We start from the raw sequence: 25,052 nt of genomic DNA on the forward strand, positions 1-25,052 counted from the left end.
TGACCTTGCAACAGCTCCTCTTCCACTGGAGGTTCTGCTGCAAGAAGCTGGAGGCTGGATTCTTCCTGGACCTGGTGGACATCATTGCTCTCTACTTAAGGAGCAGAACATCCTCTGCCATGCTGCTGGCCACCCTCAGTACCATCCCCCTCCATCACCATCACCCCTATCCCAACTCTGACCCCTCTCCCCCTCACCCTGCTCTCTCCTGGGCAGCAGTACCTCCACAGCAGTGGCCTGGGCTCTGCTGGAGGACTGGCAAGGTTGTGGCCCTCTGCACCCAGGCACCCTTTCCCCAGCTCCCCCCAGCTGGGCTTTTAGTTTGTTCATTTACCCAGGAATAATCTTGCCAGCTTTAGCTTCTGCCAAGGCTGCAGAGAGGCAGCCAGGCTTTGCTCACTCTGAGCTGTGAAGGTAGCACACTTGAGCCTCCACTTGATGAGGTTTTACACACATCTGCCCCTCTAGAGCCTGCACTTTCCATCAAAGGCTTCACATTTGTCTGCAAGGAGCCCACTCCTGCCTTCCTCCAGGGCAAATGGACATGGAGAACTGCAAGACCTTGAAGGAAATCTACACTGGGTTCAAGAGTTACAGAAAGAAATCTTCCCTGTCTTGTTTTTTCCCTCAAGCTCATGACAAAAGTTAACAGCTGATTTGCTTTTGCAACAGACAGCTGAAGGACCAGGATGGAATGAGGTGAAGGAAGCAGAACTGAGCTTGCAGTGATTGAAGCTCCTCCTGGAGGTGCAGGTACCCTCACTTCAGTTGGACACAGGACTGAGCTGCAGTTCCAGAAACTGGAAGAAAATGCATCTTGTTCTTAGCCTTAGAGCAGCCTTTTCCTTCAATGAGAGGACACAGCCCTTGAATGAAAGCCAGCAAGGAGAGAGAACTGCTTTCCTGGGCCTGCTGGAATCACTGCCACCCCAGTGGCATCAGTGCTTGCCTGGAAGGAGCCTCCAAGCTGGGAGGAATTGAAGCAGTGTGTGCATGCACCTACCACACTTTATTTCAACAGGGCCCCAAAGCCCTTTTCCTGTCCTTGCTGCCTGCACACCCTGCAAGCCAAGACTAGCTTCTCCTGCACTTGGGCCAAGCACAGGCCCTGGCCCTGCTGTGGTACACAGGGCCTCTCACAAAGGCACAGCTGACTTCCCTTTCTTGGCTCTTCCTGCCATCAGCCCTATTTATACTGCATCTCAACTGTAAGGTCAGGTGAGAGAAGATTAATAGTCTCCTCCAGCTGAAAAGAGAGGGAAGGAACAGCTCTCTGCTACCTAGAGAGATGGTGAGGCACTGCTATGAGGCTAGACTGAGGGAGGTAATGTTGTTCAGCCTAGAGAAGACTCAGGGCAAAACCTCAGAGCTGCCTTCCAGTACCTGAAGGGATCCTGCAGGAGGGCTGGAGAAGGACTTTCCACAAGGGGGTCTAGCACTAGGAAAAGTGGGAATGGTTTTAAGCTGAGGGGGATGGTCTTGGGAGGAGGTGGTGAGACTCTAGAGTATGTTGCCCACAATGCCTCCTCCCTGGGGGTGTTCAAGGCCAAGCTGAATGAGGCCTTGAGCAGCCAAATCTAGTTGAAAGGTAGCCCTGCCCAGGGGAGGGAGGGGGAGTAGATGCCATCTAAGGTCCCTCCCAATCTGAGTCATTCTGTCATTCTCCCAGGCTTGAAAAAGGCACCAGGACCAGCCTCTGAGCTTGTAAATGTGTGAGCACATGGACAATCCTCCATCCAGAGTCCAGGGCAGCTGCTGCCCCTACTCCAGCACAAGGGAAAAAAAGTTAACCCAAAAGGTGATCAGCACATCCCTGCTCCTTTGTACCCTTACAAGTGGCTCAGCTTCCAAACATGGAGAGTGCAGAGTGCCAGTGCTTTGTCAAAAAGAGAGAAACAGAACACATTCCACAGGGCTTTCCTAGGTTGTATTCACTTCCAAATCAAGTCTATTTTATTAGCAAGAGAAGGATAAGGAAGAGGGAACAACACAAGCACTGGCAAAACAAATTTACAATGAAAATGGTTGCTCCCTTAAGCAGTGGCCACGGGGGTCAGCCACACAACACACATTTCCAGCCACAGCAGCAGAGGAAGATGTATGAACTACAAATCCCACACTGCCTGCATGAAATAGACTTGAAAGAAAGGAGAGGAGCACATCTCACCCCTCTGACCAAGCAGAAGCAGAAAGGGGTCAAGTACTCCACCAACCTGGAGAAGCAGAGGCAGCAGCAGATCCTCTGCTGTGCTGAAAGCCATCAGGCAGGAGTCAGTCTAACCACATAAAATGCACAGCTGAGTTGATCTTGTTGGGAGCACCTCTGGGCCCCATGTTTCTCTTGGCACAGCCTTACCAAGGCAAGCAAAGTGGAGAACTCTTCAAGTCATGCAGAGCTCAGAGCAGCACTGACTTTGCCCTAGCATAAAGAACCTACCCTGTAGACAAGGGAGTCACTTGGAGTAAAAAAATAATAATTCAGCAGGATTTGTTCAGGTTTATAAAAAGCAGGAGGAGAGACCTTCTACAGGGAGAAAACAGAGACAGACAAACAAACAAAGGACAGGACAGCATGTCTTTGTGAGCTCTGGAATCCGCTCCCCCAGGCAGCTCTGAGTTCTCTGCTGCCAGCAGTCCTGTGAGGAGGAAGGGCAGAGGAGCAGCTCCCATCTCTTACAGCTGGTGGAGGGTTTGGAGGAGCATGTGGCGAGCGAAGGAACAGGACTCAAATGCACGGTTTGGTCTGTGGGGAGAGGAGACAGGATCAGAATTGTTAGGGAAGGGACCTCGAGGATCATCTGGTGCCAACCCCCCTGCCATGGCCAGGGACACCTCACACTACATCAGACTGCCCAGAGCCACATCCAGCCTGGCCTTACACACCTCCAGGGATGAGGCTTCCACCACCTCCCTGGGCAACCTGTGCCAGTGTCTCACCAGCCTCAGGATGAAAATCATCTTCCTAACATCCAATCTGAATCTACCCATTTCTAGTTTTTTTCCATTCCCCCTAATCCTATCACTCCCTGACAGCCTAAAAAGTCCCTCCACCAGCTTTCTTGTAGCCCCCTTCAGGTCCTGGAAGGCCACAACAAGGCCTCCTCGGAGCCATCTCCTCTCCAGACTGAATAACCCCAACTCCCTCAGTCTGTCCTCATAAGTACTCCAGCCCTCTGATCATCCTCCTGGCCCTTCTCTGGACATGCTCCAGCACCTCCAGATCCTTCCTGTAATAGGAGCTCCAGAACTGGATGCAGTACTCCAGGTAGGGTCCCACCAGAGGTGAGTAGAGAGGGAGAATCACCTCCCTTGACCGGCTGGCTATGCTCCTCTTGATGCAGCCCAGACTTAAAACACTACCTTTAAGAACTGCTTTTATCTGGCTTTGAATGAGCAAATAAACACTGCTCAAAATGCACTGAGCTTGCATGCCCCAAAGTGTACATCCTTTCCCCTCTTATCTCCTGCAGCTAGGCCCTCGTTGCTGCTTCCCATTCAGAGCCTGCTGTGGAAAACTCTCTCCTGTTGCTAAGTCAGAGTCAGGAAGACAACAGCATTTATTTCCAGGAGCAGGCTGTTGATCTCTGCAGTTCAGCGAGTTCAGTGTCTCCTTTTGGGTAGAACAAAGTAAGCAGGGGTGGCAACCTCCTTCCCTCCCTTGCAAGGGGATTTTCCACATAGATCCCCTGTATAGGGCCCCAAAACATGGAAGACAGGCCTGCTCATACTGAAGTCTCTTCTGACCAAGCCATTGGCTGTCTGTGGCCCAACAGTAACTTTGATCTCAGGACTTTTGAAGTCCTTAAAAGAGGCAACGTAACCTCCTGCCCTCCCCAGCCCTGAGATCAAGTATACACCTGACTGGCTTTGCCAGGCCTCCTTTCAGGGAGCACAGAAGCTGAGCAGGGCATCCTCTGAAAGGGCCTAGCAGAGAGGTTACAGTAGCAGAATAACCTGCTCCTTGAAACTAGACAACAGAAATAGTCACAGCAGGGTTAACATGGGGCTAAAAATGTCCCTAATACCTCCATCACCTCCCAGCAGTGTGCAGTTGTTGCTACAGGTTAGCTGCTCTCTAAGCACCACTGAAACCACACTCTGTAGCCATTCATTAGGGAATTCCAAATTAATTCTAATCCTCTGTTCTGAGAATGGAAATAATTGATTTAACCTCTCTCCCAACCCCTCACAGCAAAATAACCTTTAATTAATAGCAGTGAGGGCCACTCACTTTGGGAAGGAAGGGGGTGCTGAAATAAAGACTAGAATGTCTAAGCAGGAGCATGAAATTAATCTTTGGCTTAATGCACATGGCCAGCAGCTGCTGAGGTTGTGGTACAGGCCTCCCTGTCTGCTCTGGTGTAGCAGAAGCACATCCCAGAGAAGAGTTACCCCTGTTATGCCCCCAAGAGCCATTCACTGTCCCACACTGAACAAGTCCAACTTGAAGTTCACCTTCAAAGTGGCTGGGTGAGGTATTCCAATCACCAGCTTTGGCAGATCCAGCCCTGTGTGCAATGAGGAGAGGCTGATTCTGTACAGGCAGCTGTACAGAACCTCAGCTGCTGATGTTGATCACACAGCCAAGTTCCCTCAGCTTTTGCTCCTAACACCAAGCCTCCTCCAACACTGAGAGCCTCCTTACTTGCTGTGGAGTTCAACTGCTTGCCTATGAACTGTTGAAAGATGACAGTAATGCCATCCAACCCCACAGCAGAGAGCAGAAAAAACCCCAAGCCAAACAAACAAGACATCCCCAAACCCAACCCTTACTAAAACACCACACCACCACCTCCAGCAAGCAACAAGCAGGCAAGCAGCCAGCCACTTTCTGTGCTTCCACCTCAAAAATGGATGGAAAAGATTCACAGCACCCTCTTGTGTCCACCAAAAAGAAACCAGCCTGACATCAGCAGGGTAAGATGGATGATGCTTGGTCTGCAGCCATCACTTCATTACTGAGTGGAGAACAGCTACCAACAGCAGCATCACAAGTTGTCACAAAAGAAAGGAGAGCAACCACTCCCAAGGGAAGCCCCTTGCAGCAAAAGGCAGCAGGGCTCTAGCCCAGGCAGCTGTAAGAACTGAACAGCTCAAGAAGCTCAGGAGGGAACTGCAAAACCTAGAAACCACCATGTGTCAGTTACCTGCAAGGGAGGGACTCATGGGTTTGAGAGTCCAACAGAGAGCTACCAGGAGGACTGAGGGCCTGGAGCATGTGCCCTATGAGAGGAGGCTGAGCCCTGGGGCTTTTCAGTCTGGAGAAGGCTGAGAGGGGATTTAATAAGTGTTCATAAATAGCTGAGGGCTGGGGGTCAGGAGGGAGGGGACAGGCTCTGCTCAGCTGCACCCTGGGATAGGACAAGGGGCAATGGATAGAAACTACAGCAGAGGAGGCTCCACCTCAACATGAGGAGGAACTGCTTCACCGTGAGGGTCAGAGAGCACTGCAACAGGCTGCCCAGGGAGGCTGTGGAGGAGCCTCCTCCTTTGGAGACTTTCAAGACCCATCTGGGTGCATTCCTGTGCTAGAATCTATGGTCCTGCTCTGGCAAGGGGGTTGGACTCAGCCTCCAGAGGTCCCTTGCAGCCCCTAACATCCTGTGACAGCAGAGGTAGGTTTGTTGCAGAAAGAGCCCAAATGAGCAGCTTAACCAGGTAACTATTTAAGGTTTGGAAGTGACTTTGTTCTGACTGAATTCCAAGGAAATACAAAGGATGTAGGTTAATTGAGAAGCTGCTTGAACTGAACTCTCTGGTTTTTGGACTATTCCTGTTCTCTCCAAACAACTGAGAAGGATTTAATAGCTGTTCTTGGGTTCCTTAAAGCAAACATTTAAAGAAATGCATGTATTTACAAAACACAAAGCTAATGCTGTTTGGATTTAGTGCTGGCTTCGTTATGCTGCAGAGGGCTTCAGTTCCCCTGGGCTATCAGAGCTTGCAGAGGGGTTTGCAAATCAGAACACTTTGGCTTCAAGAATTTCTCAGGACCAAGGACACTGCAGGCTTGGCATGAACACCCCCTACATTCCTGGGGCAGGCAGATCTGCCTTCTACTGAGAGAGGCTCCTGGCTCCCAGAACTTTTACAGACTCTTAGAACAATCTCAGGCTTCCCCTCTTGTACCTCTGGAATCCATGGAATTGTTGTTGATGAATACATTAAGCCTAGAATTTCACTTTTGCCACATGCAGCATCACCCATAGATTAAACACATACATTCAGTGGTATTTTGTAGGCCTGGAGCCTACATCCCCCCTCTCCTTGCATGTGTGTAAGTGAGTTTGCTCACACAAGACATTTAGAAGGATATGTCAAGTTGAGTTATGAGTTACTCCAGGCACTGGAATCTGACAGAGTGCATTAGAAGGGTCAAATGCACTGAACCAAAGTCCCCTTTTCTGCAGTCTCAGCTTTGAGTGATTTAAACCCTCTGTTTGGAGAGCTGAAGCTGATAGACACTGAGTAGCACTTGTTTTGACCAAGCTGGGTCTCAGACCACCAGTGCCTGACAAAGTAAAGGCATCAGTTCCTTCATCCTTTTATTTTGGGGCTGGTGTTGGACTCTCACACTGATCTATTTGATCAGCAGGCAAGATCACAGGCAGCAGTGGAGGGAACAGCAGAAATCCAGTGATCTGTTTGGACAACTTCACACACCAAGGTCCTGATATTTCTTGCTTAAATCACAGAATCTTGCAGTTGGAAGAGACCTAAGACAATCAAGTCTGACCATTATCTACCTCTACCAAGTCTATGCCTCTTTTAAACCCCTCCAGGGATGGGGATTCATCCACCTCCCTGGGGAGCCTATTCCAGTGTTTGGTAACTTCCACTGAAGAAGTTAATGTGGAAGAGAACTTCCACTGTTGTTGCATTGGCTGTGCTTTAGGACATTAAGAAACTGAAGTTGGTGGGGCAGGAGCTGATTCTATATCCATCACAGAATTAACTGGGTTGGAAGAGACCTGTGAGATAGTTGATAGAGTCCAACCTACCCTCCAACACTATCAGAATCTCCATGGTTAGAGAAGACTCAACCATTACCTGACTGCCAGAGCCACTACTAGACCATATCCTTGAGCACCACATGTACACTGGAAGAAAGAACATTAGAGGGAGGCAGCAGAAGCAGCTTCTTCACCTATGCTCCCAGTTCAGTTCTCAAAGCTACTGCTGGCCTTCTTGCTGTCCCAGTAGGAACAACTTCAGTCTTTGTTTTTCCACTGTTTTGGTGTGCAAGTGTTCAGTGTTACACAGCATGACAATTCAGGCAGGGCTCTGCTGACCCTCATACTCAGAAGGGTGATTTGAAGGGTACAGTTAGATCCAGATGACTCAAGCAGTAGCTGGAAATTGAGCAGCTTAAGCTGCAGTTCCTGAAGCTCAAATCACCTTCTGTGACTGGCATGAGTCCCTTCACAATTAACTGGTTCTGAAGCAGAGATTGCAAAGCCAGCTTTACATCTTTAGGATCAAGACATTTTACTTTAAACCATGCATTCTGGAGTGAGCAAGAGAAGTAGAGGCCCATGAAACTTAATGCTTAATTTCAGAACAGAGATTTAGTAGACACAGCTATTATCCCTCAGTGTCAGTAGCTCCCACAGAAGTGACTGCATGGCAAGTACAATACTCACTTTGTGACAAAAGCTGAGAGAACTGGGACCAGGGATTTGGGGAAGTAATCCTGCTGGACCATGTGGTTCAATGTCATAAGGATACCATAGAGGCTTGGGACAGTTTTGATCTTGTCTTCACTCTGAACAAAGGACATAAAAGGAAGTTAGGCAGACAGTCACTATTTTATCTAACCCACTCCAGCTCAGAGGCAACAAACTCCCTGTTGAATGAAGTGCTGCCATAGTGTAGGAGAGAAAGCTGCTCCCTGGATCAAGTGCAATATCCCTCAAGACAGTAACAGCCAGCTCCATAGCCTCCCAGCATCTGAAACAAATCAGCAGGAAGAACATTCCCACACTTACCAGTTAGAGCCTAATCACTGAGAGCAGCAACAATGGGGAAAGGAAGTAATGAACCGAAGTGAAACAGCCAAGTCTTCTCAGAGGCCCTGTGTCAAAGTGTTCTTCTAAGGAATTCTACCCACATTCAATTCATAAAGCATTCAGTTGCTTTATTTTTCTTGCATAATTCTGGAGCTCATCTTTGTCCCATCTCCACTCTGGCAGGCTTCCTCCAGAACTTGATGTGGTGTTCCCAGAACCAGTCCCTCAACTACATACAAGATAAAGCTAAAGTCATCCCTGTTGCTGCCACCACACCTAAGTTATTCTTGCTCCTAATATGATGCTAACCCACAGGGCCCTACTTGCTTTCATTAATTTTTCCACTGCCATCTCAGCTAAACCCTTCATTCTGGAGGCAGGATCTGGACCTGCATTCCTAGGAGTATTACTCTATTTCATGGTGCTAAGAACAATCTGTTGCTTATGTGCTTGCTCCCAGCTATGTGAGACAGAAAATGATGGAAGCTGCTTCCTCTCCACATATGCCTAATTCACCTGTCCTCTGTGTCACAGAGGATAAACAATCATTTGGCTGCTCCTCAAGGGTTTATCATCATCAATGCCACTTCCTGGTCTGAAAACTCTTCCAGAGCACAAGCTTGTGACTTACCCCTCATGCACACTTGCTGTTCTCTGTATGGGATAAGAGGTAGGTGGTAGTCACCAAAACAATCATTCTGCAGAACAAAGCCATTGCTGCTTCTACTGAGCTACCTGAGAAGTGGGAAGCTCAGCTCCAGTCCAAGGAAAGGCTAACTGACTCTTGGGAAATTAAGATTTAACCTGTACCCCAAGCTGAAGGATACCAGAAAGATCTCTGTAAACCTAATTAAGAGATGGCAGCTTTACCATACTATGGCTGTTCTGGGGTTTACAGTTGTCTTGGTCCAAGTTTCCATTCTCAGCTTCCAGGTCTTGAGGAAGTAAGAAACATTAACCCTTGCAGCACAAGGAGGCAAGGGAGAGGCATTAGAATGCCTGTAGATGTACTTCTAGTGAGATGACTGGGCAGAGGTCACCTCTCCAGACTACAGCTACAGGCATTCTAGCACAATTGTTAGGTCTCATATTGACCCTCCTCCCCCCTCTCTCAGGAGAGTTTATTTCATATCACTACATATTTGACTAATATTTGGCAAAGATGCTCTAAAGCAGGAAGTTGACTGCTACTGGTTTAGCATGAGTGAATGGAATGTTTTTGAGCCATGCCCTAAAGGACTCCATTAACTAATAATATTATTGTAGCTTAGACTCCTGGACATGGCTTTTTACAGACACCATAGCCCAGCAGCAGCACTATTTCCTTCCCAGACCTTCCCTACCTTTAGTGGATGACTGAGAACACAGAGCATATTAAGCAGAAAGACAAAGAGCCTTCATCCTACAGCAACCTTGCAATTTGCAATTGCTGCCAGACCTGCTGCCTTCCATTGTCCCTGGGCATCAGGCATACACAGGCACCCAGCTGCTTCCATGGCAACATAATTACCCCAAACCCAGCTGGTCCTGGTCTTCAGCAGCCTAAACAGACCATAAACTTAGCTCATTCCTTCTTTCATACCTTAAGTAGTCCCATGTGGATCAAGAGGCTTGTGAGAAATGCATCTGAATTGAATGTGGCAGAACCAAAGGCTTTTCTCATCAAAGCATCTAGAAATAAACAAACATATCCTATTAAACAGGGAAAGGGAAACTGTTATGGATTTTAAGATCCAGATTGACCACCCAGAACCTCAGGGAACATCTAATTCCCACACTGCCAAGCTTCAGGTGCAGTTTGATCTCAGTCCTGTGCACCACAAAATGCTCTCCTCCAGGTATTTGAGCCTGCATACAAACACAACCAGGTGAAGCAGAGCAGCAAGAGCTAGGACCTTGACATTTGAAAGGCCATCAGGATCTCACCCTTTTATTTGAACTCACAAGGAATGAGAACACAAGAAAACTGGCTCAGTTGTTTTCTGGGCTTCCTCAGGACCAATATTCTGCCACAAATTACAGGCAAGCCAGTGTTTTAGCCTCTGGGGCCTGTAAGGCAGGCAAGGCACCCATTTTGACATCTGACTGTCTGGTTTCTCAGAGCCCACCAGAACTGCTGCAGGACAGTGCCAGACCTTAGCCAGCTACATCACTGCTCACAGCTGATGGTTACTTTTCTGGAAGGAAAGAGTAATTACCAGGTTCTACCTTGCCCTAAGGAGTAGCAGTGAGGAACAGCTATTAAGATAAATGCATACAGAAGCACACCTCAGACAACAGGAATACCCTGTGCTCCATTTTTTCTTGGAGGCAGCTCAGTGAGCATGAGCTGAGGTCAGCAGTAGTTAAATCTTCACCATGAGAGCAGTGAGACCCTGGAATGGGTTGTCCAGGGAGGTGGTCGAGGCCCCGTCCCTGGGGGTGTTTAAGAGCAGGCTGGATGAGGCTCTGGCCAGGCTGATCTAGTGTGGGGTGTCCCTGCCCATGGCAGGGGGGTTGGAACTAGATGATCCTTGTGGTCCCTTCCAACCCTGAATGAAACTATGAGATGCCAACTGATTGGCTTTGGACACAATCAACTGGAACTCTATTACACTACTGCTTTACAGAGAGTTTCACCATGCCTATATATTCCAAGCTAAGACATTCCAAACTAGGGGAAAAGCACATTTGGAGCACACCCTGGTCTTAAAAATGGATTCCAGGTCTTCTGCACAATGTTGACAGGCAGCTCACATGTGGGAGGGCTGCACTGATGGGGAGTTGTCAGTGGCAGCTGGAAATTCCAGTTCAAGTGAAAACATGAAGGGGAACTACTAGCTGACACAAAAAAACCCAGACCTCACCTGAAGCACTGCTCCACAATACAGTGCCAGCCCCTGACCTGTACATTAGCTTCTATGCCTTGTCTCATGTCACAAATCTCAGCTTCCAGAGGGAATTACATGTTTCAAACTGGTAGGAGACACTAAGAGCTTTCTCTTTACAGTCTCCTCTTATACTCTTAATACTACACTGGAAAGGCTACCTCCTGCTAAAGACTTTAGATGTTGAATGCCTTGAAGACTTTAAATGCTGTTGCCTTCAAAAATTAACTGACCTTGGAACAGAGAACTACTGACAACCTAGCATCAAGGAGTTGCAGTAAGGGCAGCACAGATCCACTATGACAGCAGCCACAGACTCCCCTTCTCAAGCTTTGGGAAAAATAAGATGTGCTGAGTTCAGAGGGAAACTCTGCACAACAGCATGGCAGTCTGGCACTTTAAGGTTTCCTGCTGTCAGGGCCAACACAGTTTGGCCCACAGAGGCCTTCCTCTGTTTTGCACTGATGTCCTTGATGCTGAGGCAGGTCACAGAAGGAAGTGAGGAAAGGTCCAGTCACCTGTTGTTTCATGCACTGCTGTTTTCACTGGGGCTTCATCTTTGAAGACAGAGGATATCCTTAGGAGAGTTGTAACTACTTTCTCTCCATCAGATGTATCTGTCTGAAAGACAACAAACAAGTTAAAGGCCTTGCAGTCCTCTGCTCACCAGCTACAGAAGATAGGGGTCTCTGCTAGAGCTGGGACAAGAATTACAGCCTTCAGCTGGCCTACATCTGTTTTGCCTTGGTCACACAGGCATAAGCAATAACACAAAGTTACTCTACACAGTGCCACTACAAGCTTTCATTATATCTGCTTCCACAAGATTCCTCAGGATCACTGGGGAGAAGATGCAAATCTAGGTCTCAAGAGAAAGTTGTCAGCTCTGGGGATGAAATGATTCTAAAAGAGAAGGGGGGTTGGAACTAGATGATCCTTGTGGTCCCTTCCAACCCTGACTGATCCTATGATAAGGCTCCTGGCTCACATACCTCCTGGGCTATCAGCACAGAGCACCTCGGTCCTAGCCGCAGCAGCTTCTCTGGGGATGGGAAAGCAAGGAATGTGGCAACATCCACAGGAGGAGATGGCACTGGGGTTGAACTCTGAAACAGGCAGGATTCACCTCAAGTTTATTAGTTCAGCAGCAAATGCATGTAGGACAGGTCAGGACACAGGTGCCTCAGTTCAGGATTTGCTACATTGAGCCTGGAATGAGCCCCCAGAATATGCTATCACAGCATTGCATCTACAAGGCTCCCACCATTTTCTGGACATGGAAAAACTCTCTCCCACTGTTAGCAACCACCACTCAGCCTTCCCCTCCATGCATGTGTGCACAGGCACACTAACAATTCTTTCATGCATGTCATATCCCTAACTTACTACAGTGCCAGCCCACACAGGAATGTGAACACCTGCCAGCACTCCAAGCTCAGACTCACTCCAGATCTCATTTCCCCCTTCAGTCTCCTCCAGCTGAAAGCAGCAGGAATGTATCTGGAGATAAGCTTACCTGTGAATCAATTATGTTTGTACGAGTCAGTAACTCCTCCTCCCCTGGCCCTCTCTCATTCAGCTGTTGCTGCTGTTCTTCCTCTTCCTCCTCCTCTTCATCATCATCTTCCTCATCTTCATTCTCTTCCCCATCCTCTTCATTCTCCTCCCCTTCATTGTCCTCCTCTTCATCATCACTAAGGATTGAGTTGCATGTTACAGTATTGGCAATTCCTGTACAGCAGAACTGAAACATTTCCCCCCAAGAACAGAAACAGCCTCCCCTCAAGAATTACTGCAAGAGGTCATCTGTCCACAACAGAGAGGACACTTAGGCTCCAGTCACCCAGTTGACAATGGCAAGCAGAGAGCAGGATATGCAATCAATAGCTAACACTAAGTCCACCAATGAGAACAAGACAGAAAGCTTACAGAATCCCTTCGCTGTGCTCCATCCACACTGCACCCCCAGACAGACCAACATCCATCTGCAATGCTTACAGCTCTTATTTGAAAATGGATGGGTGAACAACATTGATGAAAACTGTCAACAAATTTCCAATGTAAACTCTCAACCTCAAAGGTCCCAGCACAGCTCCCATGTTGAAGCTCTCCAGGATCTCCCGGAGTTGGTCACAGCCCTCAGAACCCAGAGTGTTACCTAGGTTGACAGAAGAAAGCAGAGACTTAACAGATGCACACAAATCTCTTCTTGAGCATGTACAGTCTTGCCTTGCCTATCTTACTTCTGAAATGGAATAGTTATCAGTCATTTCTACACAACCCCTTAGAGGCAGCAATGCAAAAATCAAGCACTTGAATTCCAGCAGCATCACACAATGGATGGAGGCAAACAAACCTCCTAATATTTCAGGCTGTCTTTGAGAGACAGTACATAGAAGCCCCATCCCTGGAAGTTTAAGGCCAGGCTGGATGTGGCTCTGAGCAGCCTGATCTAGCATGATATGTCCCTGCCCATGGCAGGGTGGTTGGAACTAGATGATCCCTAAGGTCCTTTCCAAGCCTGACAACAGTGTGACTTCCTGATGGTTCTCTAAAGAGCTCTTGTTCTCAGCCATTCTGAAACAAAGACACATGGCACAGCACTACTGAAATGCAGTGACCCACATGATGAAAAGTAAAAGCCAGCACCAAAGCTCTCCCAGGCTTCTGCAGAGATGTGCACAGAGCTTTGTTCCCAAGCATGAAACCCCAGGTTAATCCTTCCACCTTACAATATGTATCAAAGAGCTTAACCAACCATGAACTCAGTTAATGGCTCAAGAAAACTTCCAGGATCTAAGTGCTTCTTGGCCTGAGGTCACTGAAGTTCTGTTACTCTGAGTTCCACTTTCTAAACACTGACAACTGCAAGGGTAGAATGTGATACTGTCACTTGTTCCTCACTGGGATCAGGCAAAGTATACATACCATTGAGATCCAGCTTCTCCAGCTGTGTCTTATCTTCAAGAGCTTCAGCAACAGTCAGAGCAGCATCTCGCTGGATCTCACCAAAGGCCAAATTCAGTTCCTAAGCAGAAGGATTTGTTTGCAGAATGTATCAACATCTGTCATTCACATCACCCCCTGTGCCTACAAGTGTTCTGCAAAGACTCATTGGGAGAGGCTCTTATTAAAAAACAAAGTATTTTTAATTAGAAATAAGACTTCACAGAGAGTCCTCCTGCTCATACCCAAAAGGGGCATTTGGAGACACAAAATCCCTTAGGGGCAACACTGCTGAAGGTAACTTCACTAGAATAGCCCCAGAGACCAGACCTTTCTGACTGCTCACCTAGAAGGTAGCAGACACTTTGGTTCCTCAGCAATCAGCTGGCTGGATACCTTCACACATTCAAGGGTTACAAGAATACTCCAGAATTCACACACCAGCAAGTCTTAGTGAAGAAAGGTAGCTACTGTACTAAATGGACTGCACATTTGCTTTTGAACACTGCAGTTGCAAGCTAAAGGCCTTCAAAAGAAACTAGGAGTAGTACTACTGTTGGCAGACAGAAGGAAAAACAGAGTGGCCAGACTAGTATGAGTAAAGTTACTAAACAGCCAGGCACCATCCCCCAAGCATTCCACATTGTGTTCAGCCAATCCTTTCCTAAGAAGGGATTTAATATTAACAGCAAAAGCTAAGTAGTCCTTGAACAGAGTGAATCAGCTGCAATTGCTTCATCCTACAATCCCTTAACCACCTCTGATCTTAAAAAAAAAAAGTTATGAGGCTCTGACTGTTCACATCAATGCTCCTGTTGGAATTCTTACTTCTTTTTTCCTGGGAGATTCAAATATGAAGAAAAGTTTACAGTCAAAGTCAAAAGTTCAGCAAAGTTAGGAATTGTGTTCAGCATCTGCCCTGGGGCAGCTGAACCCATGGCAGGTGTTTCTAGAGACCCTAGCTTACATTACTGACCACACTCAGGCCTACAGGAGTTTCAAATCCAAGCCATGTGCAAACACTCATCTAGGAGATTGGTATTGCCCAAACCCTAAACCAAGCTGGATCTTTGATAGCTTCTTTGTGCCCTAACACAAAGAAAAGGTACCAGCTGTATGAACTCTGAAACACTGGAGATATTACAAGGTGGTCATGAAGAACATCTCAGTCCCTGCTCACAACCCTCAGAGGTTCCCTAAGCAGATCTTTCCATTATCATATTTCTTGACTAGCACTTGCCAAGTTACAGAATCAGAGTGTCAGGGGCTGGAAGGGACCTTGAGAGATCATCCAAGTCCAACCCCCCTGCCAAAGCAGGATCATCTATACCCGGTCACACAGGAACTCATGCAGGTGGCTCTTGAATATCTCCAGAGAGGGAAACCCCACAACACCCCTGGGCAGTTAAACCAATAGCTCTAAAACACAAAAAAATCAGAGTCTAAACTGGTCTCTGGCACACCTCCACACAGAGCAGCCTTAGCTGCATGTGGTGACACCACTAATTCACAACATAGAATCAATAAGGTTGGAAGAGACCTCAAAGATCATCAAGTCTAACCCATCACCACAGACCTCATGATTAATAAACCATGGCACCAAGTGCCACATCCAATCCCCTCTTGAACACCTCCAGGGATGGTGACTCCATCACCTCCCTGGGCAGCACATCCCAATGGCTAGCAACTCTCTCCAGGAAGAACTTTCTCCTCATAGCTCATTGCTTTCAAGTTGTGAGCACAGGACCAGCACTGAAGTGAATTCCACTTCAAAACAGTGGACAGAAAAACAGGAAATGGGAAACTAGGTCTTTCCAGATTGAAGGATGAGCAGGAAGATGACAATACCTTCAGTTTATGAAGCCCTTCTTTAACAGCATCAGCAATAGCAACAGCTCCCTTGGAACGCACCAGGCAGTCTCCAAAGTTGATCACTTCAACCTGCCGGAGCGACTTCAGAGTCTGCAAGACAGCACAAACATGAAGGCACAAACATGCTTTGGAGGTCATCCTGCTCACCACAGTGTGGCATATGGCTCCACCAATACAGAGGCATTAATGTTGCCTCCATTTAAGGCAGCTTGGGAAGCAGAAGACAAACCCAACACAACTGCTTAGGACGCACCTCTGCCATGGCCACAGCTCCTTTCTCCGTGAAGGTGTTGTCATTCAAGTTTATAACCTTCAGCAGCGGGTTGATAGCAAAAGCCTGAGCCAGTGCTGTGATCCCAGGATGGTTAATCCCATTCTGTGGCATATGGACCTCCTCCAGAGTTCCAATGATCTGGGAATGGAAGCAGATAAAAGCAGCTGTTAGGGCATTTCTCAAGATAATGCTCTGCTCTAGGATTTGTCTGACATTGTTTGCCTCCAACTCAAAGCTCCATTAGCACTCCCCCAAATAGATTTATTTACCAGCAATTATGGCACAAATCTAAATGAAATTGCAGGCTCATAGCAAGTTATCAGATCAATAAAAAGCCCTTGATTCAATAGTAACAGGCAGCACCCTCCCAGCACTCCTGCTCTAGGATAGCTTAAAACAAGAGTTCCTCACTTGTGGCTCAACACCTCTGAAGCAGATTGAGCAGCATCTCTGGGCACTTTTCCCCCCAAAGGAAGTCTACATTTTGCCTTTATGGCAGAAGCAAACCCCTAAGAAAATTGGTATGAACACTGTTTATGCACTGAACAGCATGCCACAAAACAGAATCATGAATCCTGTTTTGGTAGTGCCACTCAGTCTGAATTCCTCACGAATCACTTTGTGCCTCTCAAGTACTTACTCTTATTCTAGCCATGATTGTTCATTAGGCAAAACACCCAGACAGCTCTCTACAAAAATAATAGCCACCTATAACTCACAGTATCACTGTTAATGTACCTGACAACATGCCCTGTAGTTAAGAAGTTGCTTTTTGCAGTAGTAGAGGAAAGAAGAACTGGGACATCTGCTTTCTTTCTCTAACAAACCTGCAAGTTGGCCAGTGACAGCCAGAGAAAGCTAAGGGGCATTTAGGACCCTCACAGGATGATCCTAGTGAAAAAGTGCTTCTGCCAGATGATTGAACAAGTAGGCAGAGGAGCACTTGAGGTCAGCTAGTACACTTACCTCACTGTCAGCTAACCTCTATTAGCACAGAACCAGAAGGAGGAACAGGAGTATTAATCTGTTCAGGAGATGCCTATTTCTCACTCAGTTAACACAACCACCAGCTATGTGTTTGGAACTTTAAAGTCACAGAGTTGTAAGTGCTCATCACACTTGAAGGCTCCAGTTCCAGCAGTGAACATTGAGACTGTAGTGAACCAACAATCAGCCACTGCTTCCAAACTGAGGCAAGCTCCATGTGCATTATCTTCAACATCAGCACTTCAGCACACCTTGCTCCAATTTGCTATCTGGAAGCTCTGCTCTGGTACTTACCCCAAAGGCTTCAGCCAGAGCTGTGGCACCATCATTCTCCAGGCGGTTTCTGCCAGCCACAAATACTTTCAAAGCCAGAGGCTTGCCCTGGGCACTTGATTTCCTGTGACACTCTTTCAGAGCAGCTGCCAATATCTAGAGACAGGACAAGCAGTTTACACAACCTCACATTTGGATTCCTTCAGAAGGAGATTCTGGTTTGTGTACCCAGCCCTCAAGAAGCATGCTGGTCACCACTGAAACCTAAGTTTCCGCAGCAGGGGATGCAATAAAGATGTCTAACTACAACACCTGCAGACTAATTTTGCAACACTAGAACACATTAGACTCCATCAGCAGCATTTTAACATGTAGGGTCTTAGTGATAGTGACTGTCCAGGCTTTCTGCTTCATCTAGTAAACATCCCTTCAGTGCTAGGCCTGGTAGCACTGTCCTCTCAAATCCAAGGCTGCAGGGTCCCTTGACATACAACAGTTCTATCCTAAACATCAGATTCTCCTATCCTGGCAAGACAGATGGGCTTATCATACTTCAGAAACTCATCCATGAATGTAGAGGGAAGGAATCTTGAGGCTGGAGAAGTGGGCCAACAAGAATCTCATTAAGTTTAAAGAGAAATGTAAAGTCCTGCAAATAAGGAGGAATAACTTCATGTACTGGCATAAACTGGAAGTCAACTGGGAGCAAAATAGCTTGGTAGAGAAGAATCTGGGGGTCCCAGTGGATGAGAAGTTGACTATGAGCTAACAATATGCACTTGCAAAGAAAGTCTACTGAGATGCTTTGGGAGAACTACTGGCAGCAGGTCAAGGGAAGTGAATCTTCTCTCCTCAGCCCTGTGAAATGCATCTGTGTACTGTGCCCAGTTCCAGGCTCCTACATGGACATGCTGGGTGAGTCCAGCAAAGAGCATCAAGAATGACTAAGGACTTAAAGTTATACATGCTGGGAGAATGCTGAACTAGAATTTTTAAGGCTAGAGTGCGCTCTGGGGGATTTCATCCATGTGTAGGAAAAGCCACCATAACAGGATGGGGTTGGAAGCTGATAAGGAAGGCAGAGCCAGACAGATGTACATAAACTCATGCAGAGAAAATCCCATTTAAACACAACAATTTTTTTTTTAAGGGTTCTTAAACACTGGGATAAAACTATCCAGAGACCCTGTGAAGTCTCCATCCTTTGAGATACTCAACACCTGACTAGACACAGCCCTGAACAGCCTGGTCTAGCTGCCCTGAGCAGGAAAGTTGAACTGAAGAATCACCACAGATCCCTTCCAGCCTCCAACATTCTGTGACTCTGCATAGGGCAAGTCTGAATTCAAGTTCTGCCTCTGATCTCACTCCTAAAAAGGAGACAACCCATACCTTGCCACCACCAATGCCCATGCCACAGTTGTTGAGTTTGAGCTCCTGCAGGGTGTAGCACGCAGAGCTCTTCAGCAGCGCCTCAAAGCCTCGCACGCCGTCTGGCCCAAAGGCATTGTCACTCAAGTCCAGTTCCACCAGCTGGGCTCCAGCAGTGATGAGTGCTTCCCCTAAAGAGATCTGTAAGGAAACAGATGGCAGTAAGTAGGAGGCAGTGGACTGACTTCTAGCAACAGCATTGCTGCAGTAGCTATGACAGTGATGCAGCAAAAATTCCCATTTGGAGGGAATTCAGCAAAGTCCCTTGGGGAAATAAAACTTCACTGCTAAGGCCAGAGAAGTTGTGCAAATCAAGCTGAAGATAACCATAAGACAGTCCCCAAGAAGTTATCCCATGCCTTCAGGTCAAAACACATTTTCCTTAGGTGAGTTTCCCCACTCTACACTAATTGTTTTCATTCTGCTGAGTGTTTCATGTTCCTGCTTCAGACGACTCAGACACAGGGAGCTTTGTAACATGCTTGGAAGAGGTAGTCACATGCTTTTATTCAGAAAGCTTAGTTTCCATTCTATTTGTCAGACCATGAGGATGTTCTCCCCAGTGAAAAAGCTTCTTTGCTAGCATGGACTTGCATTTGGCCCTTTATCAACTCTTCTCCCCCTCAGAGAAGAAAAACCCAATCACTCACCTATTCTTAGGCACTGAGTGTTAGCAGCATGGAGAAAGATCAGCTCTGCACTAAAAAACCACACTCCCACAAGAAGCATGACAGGTGAGGAAAGAAGTTTAGTCAGAAGTCTGATCTGGTTTTCACTTACCAAAGCAGGAGGGATCTCAGACCTTAGCCTCCCTGTAAACATGTCACTCCAGTGACACCTCTAAAATAAGAAACATACAGAGAGAAGCCCTTAAAAATATTAAAGGATAACAGTTTACATATTCAAAGGTGTCAAAGGTTTACATGTTCAAGGTGTATTACAGCACTAGGGACAGCTTAATGCTGTCTGTCTTCCCTTGGGCTTGTCACTTGTACTAAAAAGCATTACAGAAATAATCTTGCAATGACTTCATTTGCAAGGATGAAGTCACTGAAATGCACACTAAGTAGCACCAAGCAAGAGTTCTTGCTTGCACCCAAGCTAGAATTCTTTTTCTGCTGAGCAAATTACCACAGGGAAAAAAGCAGCAGGAAACTGAAGGATACATTAGGAATGAAGATTTTACTAAGGTAAGGAGCTCAATAACCTGGACTTGCTTGAAAAGCCTCACTGGGGTGATTAACATGAATCAGTGCTCCGTACTTCTCCTCCTGCAAAGGACAATGCCTCTAGCAGCACAGCCTCATAACATTAGGCTAGAACAGCAGCAGGGAAAATAGCTTGGACATGGAAAGAGCTCCTGGTGCACTTCCTCCATTCTCAGGTATTCTCTGAAGACTCATTCTTCAGAAGATATGATACAAGTTCTCATGGGAAAAGCTAAGTTCTGTTGTCACAGTTCTTTGTTTACAGATGCTTCCTCTGCAGAGAGACTTTGGGCAGCTTCACAGCTTTAAGACTGGAAGACTTCTGAACAGGAACGATTAGGAATGCAAAATACATTCCCACTATCCTAAAGTCCCCAGGTTCTGCCATATTTTCTTACCATCATTCTTCCTGCTGAAAGAACCACCAAGAAAGTTTTGAGGCTAACTCAAGGTGGGCTGCTACAGAAAGAGAATAGATAGGCCTCCAGTATTTCTCTACATCAATTTACTCTTCACGAGGATCTCACCTTGAGCTCCGACTTCTTCTCCAAGGCTTTGGCAATGACCTTTGCTGCCTCCACACCCACTGTGTTGCCTTCCAGGCACAATGTTTCCAGGCCATCAAATTCCTCAATTTGCTTGATGACTTCTTCAGCTGCAAAAAGCAGTCATCTTAGCCTTCTATCCTCTTAGGTACCACAGTAACACTCAACTCTACACTTATCGAAACAGCTGAGCAACATTATCTGAAAGAACCCTGAAACAGCAATGGAGAACAGCTGAAGTGTCAGGTCACTAGAGAAGGTTCTCCATTCCCCACCCTGCCTTCTCTATTTCTAGTTCTATTCTCTGACAGCCATCCTCCTATCTGCAAGGCTTAGTTTCCTTACTTCCTCAGCAAGGTTCCTCTGCCATCCAGCACACGCTTTAGGAGCTAGAGCATGTGTACCTAACAAAGATGCAAGGACTAAGCTACAAGTTGACAGGTATTGAAGAAAAGTTCCCACTGACTGCAAAAGTAGGTGCTTGCTTACAAATATGTAAGTGCAACAATTTAACTCAAGACAAGTTCTATGCAAGACGCAGGAGCAGGCCACAGACTCTCTCCTATTGTTGGGCACTTATTTCCAAGCTCCAAGGCTTTGCACCACACTGAAGTTCTTTACAGTGAGGGTGGTGAAACACTGACACAGGTTGTCCAGAGATGTGTTAGGTGCCCTGTCCCTGGAAATATTCAGGGTCAGGCTGGAAGGGGCTCTAAGCAATCTGATGTTGTTAAATATGTCCCTGATCACTGCAGGGGGCACTGGACTAAATGACTTTGAAGTATTCCTTCCAACACAAGCCATTCTATGATAGTTAAATGACCTCAAGAAAAAGCATCACCTTTGAAATCAGTTGGAAAGGTATGCACCACAGCAAATAACTGAAGAGCATGCTAGTTCTTGATGTGGCAGAAATGCTGATCTAAGAATATATCACCTAGCCTTCCAAACATTTACTACATTAGCAGCCACCACAAGACATTTGTAATGGGAAGCACACATACACCAGCAAGAGAGGTATTCTTGAGGAAAACCCTAGAATTTAACCAACTGATAAACATTTGGAAAGAAACTGGGCTGTTGCAGCAGACTACCATGTCAGCCCATTCCTCGGTGCAGGTCTTTGAAGCCATTTCCTTGTTCCAAGTGCTGCCATGCATTGCTTACTCTTTAAAAGGAGAGCTGACTTCTAACACACAGTGACTATCAAAAGCACTTGGAGAGAGCAGCAAGACAACAACAACAAAAAAATCACACAGCAGAGAGCTAAACACCAGTTCTGCCAGCTGTAGCAGTGCCAGTGTAACAGGTCAAAGCAGGGTACAGAAGAGAAGGAAACATCTCTATCAGAAGCAGCTGTAGCTGAGAGACCCTTCCAGCACAGCTAATATTATGACAACTTGTCCATGCAGAATTAACAGGATGTTCATTCACCACAAGACTTTATTTCAGTGAGGCACTTCCCTAACTCAAGGAAGTTTTCTCTTACCATCTTCAGCTGTATTGAGCTTCAGGCTCTGGCCCTTGAAGCTCAGCTGTCCATCACCCACTTTGGTTTTGGCAAGCGACTCTGCAAGCTTAGTGATATCTTCTGATGCCATTTTCCTCTTTTCCCAGGCTTTAAATGCTGTCAACTGAAAGCAAACAAAACAAAACAAAACCTGTTAACATTAAGGAAAGCAAACTACAACACAATCTCTCTCTATAATTGTATTTATTTGAACACTGTGGGGGTTGTTCCTAAGTATTCAATGTCCACTAGTGTTTTAACCATAGCTGACTTATGGAAGTTAGGATAGGTTAATATTCCAAAGCCAGGCAGTCAAATGGTGTTGTTTCTTCTAGTACTTGAGGTTTCATGGAGCTGTTAAAATTCATCACTAACTAGTAGTTAAACCCATGCATTATGGCCACATTAAGACACTAATTTTAGTTGTAAAAGTGTTGCACAAAGACTAACAAATCCCATCCTTTAATTATACACACTGTACACTTCCCCTCTTGTCCAAAGCAAGCCAGAGCACACAGCTGCTTTTCCTTTTCACTGCTAACCCCAGCAGTGCCCTGGTCAGCACAGTTCTAGAACCACTGAGTTGCTGAAAACATCACATGTGCTGCAGTCAAAACTCTCAGGTTTGTGTGTCCTCTTTCCTTTCCAAAGTCCCACAAAGATTCATTACACACATTAAACAGGATGACCTTACACTGGTGATGGATTTTGCCTTGAGGCAAAAGTTCCAAGTTAAGCCATGCTTAGTGGCATCTGCACACCATTATTTAATGAGTATCAATCACTGCATGAAGTAATCAGCCTCCACTCAGGATAAACAGAGCACGTTTCTGATGCCAGCACCTCTGCTGTTACAAAAGACTACACACAACTAGTGCTTAGAAGCAGCATGCTTATAAAGCAGACTTTGGGTGTGAGAAGGGGTGAAGCATCCTCCCTACAACAGAAAATTGGTTCCCTGCTGTTATCATCTGACTCAGAAGCAGCCCCACACTTTCACATCCAAGCCAAACAGCACCAGTTTTAAAACACCTCCTGAAGCTGCACATGCATCCTTTCCTCCTGACACCCAGCTGGGAAGTAGTCTGCTCTCCTATGCCCTAGAGATGGACTCATTCCCTTTGCTTCTTTCCCTTAAAATTCCTTTTACTTTCCTCACCTTACACACTGCCTACTTCCCAGTCTCAACATCACATCCCGAAGCACATTTTACGGCAAACACGCCAGCCACACCCAGCTGTCAACCTACCAGCCCCCTCCTCACCGCTAAGCCTTCCGCAAGGAAAGCTTTAAAAAACAATAAATTAGTTATGTTTGACAAATAAAGCCAAGGTCTGGAAGTGCCAGAAGAGAGGTTTCCTCATTGCTTAAAGGCTGTATAAAGTTGTATGCTAACCGACAGTCAGATAAAGTAAGTTCGGCCGAATGCTTTAAGTTGGTCCCTGCCAACAGACACCGCACCGGTACCTGCTGTGCTACCCTCAGGAGGAGCTGGCTCAGCCTCACCGGGCAGCCGGATAACAGCGCAAGGTTACCCTCCGGCCAGCCTCTGACAGCCTCTTAGCGCGGCGCACCCCCGATGGAGGCTGAGGGCTCGCCCCCGTGCCTAGAGGAAGCTGCTAAGAGCCGGCCACACCGGCACCTGCTCTCCCCCTCAACCCTCCGGACCCCGCCACCCCGGGGACAGCGCCGCTGCCCCCCTCCTCGCCAGACGCGCGGATGGCCCCTGCCGTACCGTCGGAGCCGGGCGGAAAGGGCTCCCGTGACCCGCATCCACGGGAGGGGGTGTTCCCTCGCCTCCGCAAGGGAGCGCCGCGAAGCGCTCCCTTCCCGCCTCCCCGCCCCCGCCATAAGGGGCAGGGACGGCTGCGGAGGGGGCAGTGCAGCCCGCAAGATCACCTCACCACACAAAGTCCCCCTGTGCCGGCCACCAACGGCTGCAGCGTCTATCACCCCCGCCCCGTCCCGTCCCTAACCTCAGGCCGCGGGAAGCGATGGCGTGGTGCCGGCCCGAGCCCTCACGCCGCCGCCGGGGACGCTGGGTGAAGGGCGGGCGGGGGAGGCGGAGGATTTGAAAGCCGGCAGTTTTGCTCTCCCTTCCGGGATTGGCTGCGCTGTGTGACGTCACAAAGGCGCCCCCCTTCGCCCCGCGCCGGATGCTGACGGACGGCGTGCCGCACAGGGGCAGGGCTATGGGGACGCGCAGCGCCGCCAGCCGCGCTGCACGACGGGACGTGTAGGCCGGGGGGGGGGGGGGTTACCCGACATGCCTCGCGCGGGGTCACCATCTGGCGAGCGCCTGGGCTTGGGCCTGGGCCTGGGCCTGGGCCTGGGCCTCGGCCGGGCTCTCTCAGGCCGCTGTTGCATGGTGCGACTCAAGCCGTGTAATACGGCCTTGTGTCTGCCCTCGGCCACTTCTGCCTTCCTCTCCAGAACACAGGCTCCGATGTGCAGCAGCCATGCCACAGGTCTTGGACTGGAGTGAATCTGTGGTTTGCAGCTGAGCCCATTTCACTGCAGGCATTCAGGGAACATGTTAACATGTAGACACGGCACTCCAGGACATGGTTTAGTGGGCATGGTGTTACTGGGTTGATGGTTGGACTTGATGACCTTAGAGGTCTTTTCCAACCTTAATGATTCTACGTTGTCAGAGAAGCTCAGAGTTGCTCTGCAGGCCACCCACAGAGATGGGACATGAGTTCCTTCTTCTGTGAAACCTCATTCAGATAATGTTTGCAGATCTCATCTTGTGCTGATGAGCAGAAAATGATTTTAAAATTAAGTCAGTACTTACATGGTATTGTCAAACTTTTCTGTGAAGGAAAGTGCTCCAGGAGTGCACAGTCATTCCTACTTAAGGATGCAAAAAGCATGAGTTTGGCAGTTCCATGTGTATGCTCTGTGTGCCCTTTTTTTCTAGAGTACAGGACTAGGTGACAAGGCTAGGTGAGCTGTGCATAAACCTGCTTGCTACTGACTGCAGTGTGCTTGCACAGGTCCTCAACCCAACCTCTTCTCTCCTAGCAGCAACCTGCAGGCACTGGCAGGTACAATTTCAGGTGGTAGCTGCAGATACTTGGTGGAATCTGTAGTGAAGTGGGTAATGGACCAGTTTCATTCTGCCATT

General features: G+C 47.6%; 1 protein-coding gene across 2 annotated transcripts; it reads right to left on the reverse strand.

Moving 5' to 3' along the window:
* Positions 1–1,892: 1,892 nt before the first annotated feature.
* Positions 1,893–24,041, reverse strand: RANGAP1 (Ran GTPase activating protein 1). 2 transcript variants are annotated; one of them, XM_068142537.1, is made up of 16 exons: positions 23,899–24,041; positions 21,902–22,046; positions 20,395–20,522; positions 19,440–19,499; positions 18,621–18,800; positions 17,250–17,384; positions 15,948–16,106; positions 15,671–15,784; positions 13,805–13,904; positions 12,950–13,034; positions 12,393–12,570; positions 11,869–11,982; positions 11,395–11,497; positions 9,592–9,680; positions 7,644–7,765; positions 1,893–2,743 (listed from the first exon to the last, which is right to left on the reverse strand). In XM_068142537.1, exons 2-16 carry the CDS (start codon positions 22,011–22,013, stop codon positions 2,674–2,676), a joined length of 1,749 nt encoding a protein of 582 aa, XP_067998638.1. In that variant the 5' UTR covers positions 22,014–22,046; positions 23,899–24,041; the 3' UTR covers positions 1,893–2,673. The 2 variants fall into 2 exon arrangements, with proteins under 2 accessions (XP_067998638.1, XP_067998640.1); XM_068142539.1 differs by lacking the exon at positions 23,899–24,041 and adding an exon at positions 23,658–23,831.
* Between the last annotated feature and the right edge of the window lie 1,011 nt (positions 24,042–25,052).

The sequence above is a fragment of the Melanerpes formicivorus genome, unplaced genomic scaffold (assembly GCF_026170545.1).
Source record: "Melanerpes formicivorus ecotype bairdi unplaced genomic scaffold, bMelFor1.0.p_v2 SCAF_8, whole genome shotgun sequence".
Taxonomy (NCBI): Eukaryota; Metazoa; Chordata; class Aves; order Piciformes; family Picidae; genus Melanerpes; species Melanerpes formicivorus.

Coding starts and splice junctions, on each gene's coding strand:
- RANGAP1 (XM_068142537.1), bottom strand. CDS start 22,013: ATGGCATCAGAAGATATCACTAAGCTTGCAGAGTCGCTTGCCAAAACC. Junction 11,498..11,868: donor CTGTGCTGATAGCCCAGGAG/GTATGTGAGCCA, acceptor GTTGTCTTTCAG/ACAGATACATCTGATGGAGA. Junction 2,744..7,643: donor CTCTCAGCTTTTGTCACAAA/GTGAGTATTGTA, acceptor CTCTCCCCACAG/ACCAAACCGTGCATTTGAGT.